General features: G+C 48.5%; 1 protein-coding gene across 2 annotated transcripts in view; it reads right to left on the bottom strand.

Annotated features, from left to right (window-relative positions):
* Positions 1–382: 382 nt before the first annotated feature.
* The window catches only part of SLC25A33 (solute carrier family 25 member 33), a 28,285-nt gene continuing 17,206 nt past the window's right edge, over positions 383–11,461 (bottom strand). For both annotated transcript variants that reach the window (XM_090268546.1, XM_090268545.1), the window contains exons 3-7: positions 9,481–9,558; positions 6,601–6,701; positions 4,976–5,042; positions 1,997–2,277; positions 383–860 (exon numbers count right to left, since the gene is read on the bottom strand). In XM_090268546.1, the coding sequence (XP_090124672.1) occupies positions 658–860; positions 1,997–2,277; positions 4,976–5,042; positions 6,601–6,701; positions 9,481–9,558 (730 nt within the window). In that variant the 3' untranslated portion in view covers positions 383–657. The remainder of the gene's footprint in view (positions 861–1,996; positions 2,278–4,975; positions 5,043–6,600; positions 6,702–9,480; positions 9,559–11,461) is intronic.

Here is an 11,461-nt window from a genome sequence, read left to right as displayed (position 1 = left end):
ACTGGTAAGCATTTCTTTAAAACTCTTGCCTCTGATTCAAACTGGAGATAGAGGACAACTTCAGGAAAGTGTATACGGTTTAAAATATTTAATGTCAGAAAGTTGTACTTAAAAAAAAACCCAACAACTCAGCAGCCTAAAAGCTTGGCTTATCAATCTGTATGAGATTTGGAAACGTACAAAGGAGAAGAGCTAGGAAGTCTGTCCTGGTCTGCCCAGTACCACCAAAGCCTGACACCTCCTGCCCCTTTCATGAAATATCTGACAGATTAGAAAACAGGTGTACTTCCACTTCAGAGGTTTTCTCTGCATTTCTAGGGTTACGTTTCACTAAAGTTCTATCGTTTACAGTACAGTGAACAGAAAGAGGAGACAAACAAAATTTATACTTAAATTAAATAGCATGATTTAATTTAGTTGTTGCTTAATCCTGAATCCTCTTAAGTTAAAAAAAAAAGTTATAATTAACTATTAACGTTAATGAATTTAAACCTTCCAGAAAACATGAATCCAAAAGGAAATGTCCAACAGGTGACACAAGCCATACATTCTGTGGCCTTTCTGTTTCGGTCTTGAACATCCTAAACATCAGTGGAAAAAAAATGTCTCTCTCGAGCGCTTCAGTTTTACTCTTCTGCAGCACAAGGCTCTGGCCTATTACTGAGGACGGTCCCCCAACAGGTACACGATCAGCTCGTAGGTGGAGAGCACAATGGCCGTGTTTGGTATCTGCCGGATGAGCTGGGCGAAGAGTCCTCTATAGAAGGCGAGGTAGCCTTCTTCCCGGAAGACCAGCCGAGCGGTCTGGACAAAAGACTTGTACTTGGTGCCCTCCTCCCGGAGCCGTGTCCTTATGACTTCTGCGGAGAGAAACACATACTTTAGGCGACAAATAAAATGCATTTCCAGGTCACATAAGCAGCGAGTTCAAAGCTCACCTCTGCCTGTCTGCCGCTTCAGCTCTTTGGACAGAGTATGCACAGAGACCATGAGCATTTTCTCACTCTGGGAAATGGCCAATCAGGGATATATATATACAAAAGTACAAAATAACCTGGAAGGGATTTTTGAAAGCTTAGTTCAAATGGAACTTTACGAGAGTCTATGGTTTTCCACTCCCAGTTAAGGAAGCACCGCTGTCTCACTGACGATGACATTTGTATCAAGTATGACAGGACCTTCCACGAGGCTCTCTTTTCAGCTCCCCCCCGAGTCTCTGCTCCCAGAACCCTTCTCTGCTCTGACCACTTCAACGCTGCCTCCTCCTCCTCCCAGCCTTGGCCCACCTGACCCCCCCTGGCCAGGGGACACAGCACGACCCTGCCTGTCTCCGCCCGTCAAGCAGACCTCTGCACATGCTGTGATCTCCCTACCAGGGACTCTCACGACCTCTTCTCCCCGAGCCCTGAGGTGCGCAGGGCCCTGGCGCACTCCGGTCCTCAATTACCTGTCACTGAGTTCACCACGCACATCTGTCAGAGCTGACAGTGCAGCAGGCTTCTATAAACAAAGCCCGTTTTTCACGGCACAATAAACAAAGCTATTTTTTAAATATCAGGTCAGAAGCACATTAGGTCTATAATTCTTTAGAAAATAAACTTTAAAAGTAACCCCCAACTCACTTTACTCAGCACGCCATTCAAAGTGAGCTGAGAGAGATTTTTTTAAAGTTTAGCTCCTATGTCATTTTTTTAAAGAGGGATTTTAAATAAAATCCAGATTTTTGGCTTCTTTGAAAACATCGGGAGTTCCACAACACCAGGCCCACATTCTGCACAGCAGGTTTTGGGTCCTTCAGCTGGGGCTGGATGACACCGAGCTGCCGCTCGTATGACCTGTACGTGGGCACACACGCTGGAGGCCGGGGCGCCCTGGAGTCGGTTCCATGGCTACCTGCAGGCATCTGCATTTCAGTCGGCTCCAGGGGTCTAGGGACACTGACCAGTGATACACCCTGACAGCTGTCTCACTGCTCGGGAGAGAAGGCGACACATACCGTGTGGGTAGGCGATACAGGAGGCACACCCCTTAGCCACAGCAGCAGCTGCCATGAGTCCAAAAAAATTTGTGGACTTCTTCTCAGTCCCGTTTGTAGAGGGGGCTAACGGAGCGTCTTTCAGGCACTTCTTCAAACTTTCATAAATAGCAAAACAGATGACAGTTTCTGAGATCCCCGCATACGAGGCAGTTAATCCCCGATAGAAGCCACGAACACCTTCCGTCTGGTAAACGTGGCGCGCACACTGGAGCGTGTTCATCTGCTTGGAGCCGCGCACCCTGGTAAGGGAGACCGAGGACAGGCTGTCAGAACACAGGAGTGAGCGGGCACAAAAAACGATCGCCGAACGGGAAGGAAACCAGGGGCTGACACGGGTCCTCCTGCACCCGGCCCACTGCCAGCCCATGCCCACTAGCGGGCCCCCTGCCGGCCCACGTATCGTGTGTGCATCTGTACCGGAGTCACAAGGGTTTTGGAAAGAGCTATATGGAGGAAGTCATTCATCACAGAGAAAATAGAACTAACATAATCAAAACCATGCAAATACCCCCAAATAGACCCAGACACACAAACAATGGCACATACGCCAGGTTAAAACTGCTGTGAAGGCGAAGCGCTTGAAGTGGGAAGCCAGACAAAACGACATGTAAAGTGTAGTTATAGTTATGATAGAAATGTGTTTTAAGAAAACACTGAAGGGAAACTCAGCCGCCTCCGACAGGGTGGAGCGTGCAGGGGGCTCTTCCTCATTGCTCATCTTCAAACGGGGCGCTTTGACTCTGTTACGTCTAACGTTATAAAATCACAAACATTGAACAGAGTAAACAAGAGCCCCAGGCCGGACATGCCTCCCCACGACGGGAAGTAGTCAGAGGCCGCCTGGATACACACTGAACCCTGGGTCCTGAGGGTGCCTGTCCTGGTCAGAGACCCCTCCTGCTCCATCAGTCTGCACGGGTCTCCCCCTCTCTGCAGTGTCTCCCCCTGGCCGTTCTCTGCACCCTATCTGGGGTGAACTTTCTAACACAAACTCAACCACACCACTCCCTGCCTAACACCCTCTCATGCAGGCTTTCTCAGCCTGGGGACTCCTGACACTTGGGGTCAGATAATTCTCTGCCGGGAGGCTGTCCTGTGCTCTGTGCGATGTTAGCAGCATCTATGGCCTCTGCTCACTACATGCTAGTAGCACCCCACCTAAGCTGTGACAACTAAACATGTCTCCAGACATTGACAAATGTTCCCTTGGGGGGCGGGGGGAGGGTACAGGGAGGAGTGTCCCCAGGCTACCCACAACTGCCCTCATGAGCTCCACTGCCCTCGAAACAAAGCCCAGGTCCAACTCCAAATTCCTTCCCAGGGCTTTACAGAGGCGGCCCGCTCATTTTTCCGGCCTTACCTTTCCCCAATTCCCTCCCTCCCCAGCACATGCGCTTCCGGTCCCCTCTGACCACATTCCCCTCCTGCAACCCCCCAGGAGTACAGTGCTTTCCCACCTCCAGATTTTGGGTGCCCACGCCCCTCTGCCCACAGCCCTCTTCACTGTCGGCTATTTCTCAGATGGCAGGGCGGACGGCGCTGTCACAGGGCGCCCGCGAGCTGCCTCTCTCTGTCCATCCTGCCTAGACCGCATTAGGGACCCTGCAGGTCCTGCACGACAGAGGCCCCTTGTCCCACCAGACGGCCAAGTCTCTTTATTTTTGGTAAAACTTAGTTTCTGGAAGGCGGGGCCTATGTCTTACTCTGGGCGGTTTCCCCAATGACTGGTGAACAGGAAGCACACAAAAAACACTCATTGTGGGGGGACATGCTCACAGAGCCCACCCGAGCAGAGCTTTACGATGTCCTGAGCATGGACCACTACTAGGCGGGTTTAGAAGGATGGACACGAAGGCTGTCAGCTGACACGTGCGCTTATGCATGTAACCAAGAGGCGCGAGGACACCGAGCACACCTGGGATCGGGGGCGATGACCTACGGTTTCCAGGAAAGGGTGCCGGTCAGAAGCTGGAAGACGAGCCCGTGTTAGCACAGCCAATGGAGGAGGGGAGTCCCGGTCAGGGAGGGCTGACTCGGGAGAGTGTGTAGGAGCACGTGGTGTTTCCTTAGGAAACTGCGAAGGACCTCGAGCAGTAAGCCAGGGAGTCAGGACTGAACTGAGGGTAACTGAGATTCATCGAAGGACTCTAAGCAAGTGATCCATTCAGAATGGTTAGCCCTGGTGCATTTCAGGTTCTTTCAGGCAGAATGGGCTGGGGGGCGGGGGGGCGGCAGATACGACTCCAACACCAATGTGGAGGCCACTGTGGTCGTCGGGAAAAACCAACCGCAGCGGCCCCCTGCCTGCACGTCCAGGTGTTCTTGCTTTGTCCGCTTTCCTTTCTAGGTAGCTTAAAGGGAGGCGGGACCAGCGGGAAGTTACCAGTGCCCCCACATGGTGCTGGGCAGCACAGGGACACAGGGTTCTCAGACAGAACCCTACCACAGGACATCGCTAACCATCACTGCTTCTCTGAAATTACAGTAGTTACTGGGCCACGCTTGCCTTCAGGGGCCTGCAGGCTTCCCTGGACCACCGACGGGGTCCGCAGCCCGTAAGAGTTCCGGGCAGAAACCTCCGAGTGTAGCGTTTGGGAGGTCAGAGGGCCCTTCGGAGGCTGCAGGTTCTCGCTGCTCTGCCCTCACTGGTGTCTTCTCACTGGGAAGGGATGCCATCTGGGGGAGAGCCCACCCCGGCCGTGGGCAGAGATCCCCGCCTGTCTGAGGAGGTCAGCACTGCAGAGCAGGGGCCACACCTGAGTGAACTTGCGACCATTTCTGTTGGTCTTTGTCCCCCCAGTGCTTGAGCATGATCTCCAAACGAATGCTACACGTGCTCACATTCAGAAAGAACAAGGACCCCGTACGCCGCATGGACTTGGGGGAAAACCATCCCCCAAAATTCTTATATTAAGGAAGCAACAATCAGTAACTTACTTCCGCTCTAGCTGCATCCGGGTTTTAACCATCCATATAGGATTCATTAAGGAATTTGTGACAAAAGCTGGAAGAAAAAAAAAACCAAAGAACAGAAAACGTCATCATGGAACCCAGCCAGTGCTGCCTCCAGTGGCCTAGCCCGCTGGGTAAGCGTGGACGGCAGGCTGCCGGTGGGCCAGTAATAAGGACGGAGTGGGAGGCGGGTGCATTTCCGTGCTGCCCACGGGAGCTGCCAGCCCCCACAATGTAACCGCTGCTGTCACGGGGGCCTCACAGAACTCGCTCGTCCCCAGAGCCCTGCCTAGGGTGTCCGGCCTCCAGGTGGCGCTGCTGACATTCCTGTCACAGAGATTCCGGCCGGCGCTAGGTAACCGCGCTGGAACGTCATTTATGAGCATCAGGCCCAGAAATACTTTGTTTTAAGAGCTGTCGTCCTAATCCAAAAGGTGGTCTTATATCAAACTTAAAACCAAAGGAACTAAATCTCCACTTAACTGAGTCCAAACTTGGACACTTGAATACCTGATGAATCATTTCAGGAAATGGAAGTTTTAATACTGATCTGCTTACAGGAACCCTCTTTTTAGTAAGTCAGCCCCACTTTAATATTGTTCATCATTTCAGACCAAGCAAACAGAGCCCAACACAGTGGCTCTCCTTGGTCCTGCAGACCCACCGGACACCGGACACCTAGACAGTGCATTAAGGAACGCCCTCCCGGTGCGCTTTAGGCACCAGCGCTCTCCTAAGGGAAGTTTGCCAAAGCAGCAAACTGAAGAGCAGCAGCATTTAGCTTACGGGCCCCAGAGGCAAGGACGCCCAGCTCCTCTCAGGGCTCCGGGCGCAGCGGTGAGGCCTTGCTCCTGCTGAAGCAGCTGTTTAACATGATTTCCTCTCGGGGTCCATAAGTCATTATCTGTAACTATTCAGGTGGGTGACTAGTACTTTTTTTTGACATATGTGAGATAGACAGAACTGCATACACTTTACAGGCTGGCAGAAGGCGGAAATGTTTCATAAAATGCCAATTTAAGTTCTCTGAAATACCTCTCCAGTTAAACAGACATAACCTTACACATAAAAAGAGCCTTCTCTCAGCGATCTACAAGTTGGTGTTTTCTGCAAAGTATTTCCTGGGGGGGGAATCCTGTTATAAATACCCTACAGTAAGTGGGACGACGCCTCCAAAAGCGGAGCGCTCGGATCTGTCCCCATCCACAGAAGACCCCCAGCCTCTCCACCCCTCATCGCAGAATCCAAGTGTTAAGGACCAAAGTGCCAACTGTACGCAGCAGCTTGAATTTTAGAAAATCCCTTAATGAAACAGACATGAAAAACACTAAAATTCCTTTAAAAGAAGCAGCACACCAACAGCTAGGATGCACACAACACGGACATTTTAAGGAAGAATAAAAAGCCTTCCTGGTCAAAGAAACAGGAACCAAGGTACAAGTACAAGCTGATCTTAAACGCTCATATTTAATCAGTTCTAATGCAAAGCCTTAGAAAAATGATTTTACATGCAAAGGACGCAGAGAGCTAATTTCTAACTCCTGGAAGAGGCTGCTGGGCACATGCGTTAGGACGGTGAGCGGCTCCTCTCCACGCATGGGGTAACATACCTGCAGAGCCGGCTGAGAAAATGTGCACAGTATTGCTATTCGGCACGAAGATGCCGTTGAACTGCTCTTTGGCTTTGGAGTAACATGCAAAGTACACAGCCCTGTGAGAACAAAGAGAGAAGGCTGTGAAGACATCGGTATGGCTCTACAAATATACATGTTCCTCTGCAACCTCCACGAAGTTTAGGAAAATAATAGGGGCCAGAAGTTAACCTAGGACCAAAAGCTTGACCTTATCTGTGTTGAGACCCAAACCTGCTGCAGGCACCTTCAGGACAACCTGCCCAGCCCTCCAGTATTCAGTGATGATGGAAGTGTACAGATTCATTGAGGAAAACGAGATTTTAATGATAAAGGCCATTTACGTTCTTCATTCTGGATAAATGCCAATCCCTTGGGCACCAACATACACCGTAACTCAGTGGTTCTCAACCTTCCTAATGCCGCGACCCTGTAATACCGTTCTTCATGTTGTGGGGACCCCCAACCATAACTAAAGCATAGTGATTAATCACAAAACAATATGTAATTATATATGTGTTTTCCGGTGGTCTTAGGTAACCCCTGTGAAAGGGTCGTTTGACCCCCAAAGGGGTTGCGACCCACAGGCTGAGAACCGCTGCCGTAACTGTTAAAATGTGCGGCATTTCTAAAGTGCACCACGCTTGACCCGTGGTGATCTGAACGTCTTCTGGATGACGCAGGACCACACAGGCACCGTCATCATCCGTGGCATGAAGAGCTCCCCCCGCTGAATATGCCCTCTACCCCCAAGGGCAACTACGGTAGGTGATGGCCGGCCTGCCCCACGGTCCAGCTCCCGTATCATCTGCTGTTTGCTCTCCCCCGTGTCTTCTCCCTCGTGGGGCGGGCGGACGGCCTAGCGGGGACTTTCCCTGTCCTTCACCAGCAATGCCAGGGAAAATGCTTCTTTTTTTTCAGCTGCTCAACAGATCATAGAATTTATTTTTCAACTTAGGATCCAGACTACTTATCATCATTGTGTTACACAACAGCCTTCTGGTTTTTTCTAGGTCCTGACCGTTGTAAATGGTGTGGTAGCAGGGGTCTACATCAGATTAACAGACGTTGCCACGTTAGTACTGCCCATGGGCAGATAAGGCTTAATTTCCTTTACTGGCTACTTATATGTCATGTATGTTTGCTATCAATTAATAATGCACACCCCATATAATCTCACAGACTTAGTACCTTCTATTTTTTATTTTATTATTATTGTTTTCAATCATCACCCAAGGATATATTCACTGATTTTAGAGAGAGAGGAAGGAAGAGAAAAACACTGATCAGCTGCTTCCAGTATGTGTCCCAGCCGGGGATTGAACCCATAACCTTTTGGTGCACTGGATGACGCCCCAACTGAGTCAGCTGGCCAGGGCTAGTGCTTTATATTTTTAAAATAGATTATACAGATGTGTTATAAAATTTTAAAGAAACAAAAGGCTTTAATGAGAATCTGCATTAATAATTTGCATATAAACAAATCATTCCAGCAACCTGTATATAAAGTGGAGCTTTGATCTGCAAGAACTCTAGAAGCTTTTTGTCTTTACCTTTATAAAACAACATTCTCATTTTTATTATAAAGATTAATTCTCGCCCTGACTGGTGTGGCTCAGTGGGTTGGGTGTCGTTCCGCAAACTGAAAGGTCCCCAGTTCGATTCCCAGTCAGGACACAGGCCTGGGTTGCAGGCCAGGCCCCCAGTTGGGGGTGTGTGAGAAGCAGCTGATCAATGTTTCTCTTCTTCTCTTTCTTCCTCCCTTCTCCTCTCTCTAAAAATAAGTAAATAAAATCTTTAGGAAAAAAAGATGAATTTTCCTTCAAGTCTAATCAAGTATTAAGTGGAGTAATGTAATTGTCCCACCCGTCACCAGGATCCCTCCCAGGAGGCGAGTTCCAGAAGCACTTTCTTATCTGCCTCTCAGTGAGTGGTATGACACACACGCACGCACGCACGCACGCACGCATACACTCGCTCTCTCGCGTAGTCACTGTTACTTATCTCCACACGTGTCTGTCCTCTGTATCAGCACTACCCACGGATGGAAATGTTATATATCTATTCTATATATCTACTCTCTCTGATACAGGAGCCACTAGCTTCATGTGAATATTAAGTACTTGAAACGTGGCTAGTGAGGCTGAGGAGCTGAATTTTTAACTTCAATTAATTTTAAAGAGCCCTATGTGACCAGCAGCTATTGCACCTGGACAGTGCGGATTAAACAGAATTAGGCCTTGTAACAAAAATGAGGATGTTGTTTTATATGAAGTGAAGCCTTTAACATTTCTTCAGATCAACCTGGGCACCTTTGTGGAGTGCAGATTCTGATGGAGGTCTGGGGTACGGTCCGAGCGTGTGTATGAAGCGCTCCCCGCACTGAACTTTGGTGATATACAGAGTCTATTTACATTCTTCAGTCTGGATAAACACCAATCCTTTGAGCACCAATATATACTTTAAAAACTTACAGTATTTCTAAAACACCACGCTTGTAATCCGCACTTGTCCTGCCTCACAGGACAGTGAGTTAAGTGTAATTGGGGTGGGGGCTGGGGCGGTGCTGTAGAGCACGTACCACATTTACTCAGATAGAATCCAGGGAGGAGAACAGACTCGTTTTCAACTTAATAAAATAACTAGAATCTCTCTCTCACACAGGCACTAAAGACACACTATCTCCGTTTGCCAGATTATTTAGGCAAATCCTACACGGAAGAAACTGGCCAGCCAGCAGCACGGCCTGTCCATAGGAAAGCACTCAGCGTATGACACACGCGTGTGGGGACCTAGCCAGGAAAGCACTCAGCGTATGACACACGCGTGTGGGGACCTTGCCGAAAGTTTAATGCTTACCTTGACGGTGCAACTCCAACCAAATTTGGACCCAAGCCTCTAAAAAGTGACTTTGGTCCCTCCTTCTCCAAGATTGACCTGAGTAATAAAAAAGATGCATCTTTAAAACCCTTAGCCAAGGCCTAGGCAACGCGAGCTGTCAACCTTCCCATTATCCTTGAGTGAAGCAAGAACAGATTGTTTACAAGACCCGGGCCTTACGTGATTATATTAATACAGGATAAGAAGGCTGAAGGTTGAAGGTTGAAGGCTACTTTAACACAGTGGAAAAACGGGCCTCAGAAGCATCCGTCTGACAGGTCTGCAAGCTGTCCAGGGCCTGCACGCAGAAGTCCTTAATGGGATAAGCACTGGCAAGGTCGGACACAGGGAACAATGTCCTCATTGTCACCAGGCTCACTGACAAACAGCCTGAGATTTCTTTGGATGGCGCTTCTTTTGGATTTATTCATTTATAATAATTCTATCTTCTAGATTTTTACCTTTGTAGGAGTGCCCTAATCAGGGATATAAGAAATAGAAAAACCTAGTAATTTTCATGGCTGGGTGAATGTTATTTAAAGCCAAAGCCTAGCATCTCAAGTTCAAAGACAACACTGTGCCTATTTTTTCTTTCTACTTTTTGCTATTGTGGTAACATACATTTTTACCATTTTAACCATTTTTAAGCATGCCGTTCTGTGCAGTCACTCTGCAACCAGCGCCACTACTCGCCTCCAGAACTTTCCCATCTGACACCCTCCCCCAGCCTGCACCCACCCCTCTTTCTGTCTCTATGGACCTGACTCTTCTAGGGACCTCACAGTGTGTGTCCTCTTGCGTCTGGCACATCTCACTTAGCATAATGTCTCAAGGTCCATCCGCGCTGCAGCACACTGCCTTGTCTCTGAAGGCTGAACCACATCCCGCTGTATGGATGGACCACATTCTGTTCATCCGTTTACCTGCCAGCGGCCACCTGGGCTGCTTCCACTTTTGGCTACTGTGAATAATGCTGCTATGAACATGAGTGTCCAAGTGTCTGCGCAAGTTCCTAGTTTAAAATTCTTCTGGGTACAGAGCCTGAAGGGGAACTGCTGGGTCCCATGGTAATGGCAGGTTCGATGTCTCAAGAACTTGCCACACCATTCCCCGTAGCTCCGTCCTCTGTTCCCACCAACACAAGGGTTCTGATTCTGCCACACCCTTGCCAACATGCTTTAAAAACAAAACTGCCAAACACAGTTTCTGATGAAAAGTGACTGAAAAAAGCTTTAAAAATTGCTAAATATAGTTTCTGATGAAAAGAGACAAAAAAAATCCTAAAAGGATTGTATAGAACATTCTTTAAAGGCATTTTCCCACTCTGATATAATGATTCAATTGGTTAAACTTAGTATTTCAATGGCTCGATTTTCATGGTATCCAAGGGAATTTACGTTGTTAAATTAGGGTTCTAATTCAAATTCCTTTTCTCACTGAGGGTTTTCTTCACTCAGTAATTAGTACTTCCAACTTGGCAGCATCCTAGGTTGGACAAGTTCAGAAATAATCACATTGTTTTCAAAAAAGTTTATATAATGTTTGACCTTCATTATGACACTGAAGGTAAAATAAAAAGGTATCTTCCACTTTATGGAAAAGAGTCCTACAAAACTTATAGGAAAGGGAATCCTGTTGATTCTATTTCTATTTCTACCGACATACACTTTTTATTTTTTTAATCCTCGCCCGAGAACAAGCGCACTGGTTTTGAGAGCGAGGGGAAGGGAGGGAGGGCACAACGCTAGGTTACGTGAAAGAAGCCAGACACAAAGGGCCATAAACACACCGCGTGCCTTCGTTTACAGGAAAAGCCCAGGAGACAGATCTACAGCGACAGGACAGCAGGCTTGTTGGCTGCTCGGCCGGGACCTGGGGGTGGGGGAGTGACTGCAAACGGGTGAGGGGTTAGTGGGGATGAAACGCTTTAACGTCTCATCGTCATGATAGCTGCACAAAA

The sequence above is a fragment of the Furipterus horrens genome, unplaced genomic scaffold (assembly GCF_987537825.1).
Source record: "Furipterus horrens unplaced genomic scaffold, mFurHor1.1.pri manual_scaffold_3, whole genome shotgun sequence".
NCBI classification, from domain to species: domain Eukaryota; kingdom Metazoa; phylum Chordata; class Mammalia; order Chiroptera; family Furipteridae; genus Furipterus; species Furipterus horrens.
The sequence above is the reverse complement of the archived record's forward strand: the minus strand, read 5'-3'. Positions and strand labels throughout refer to the sequence as shown.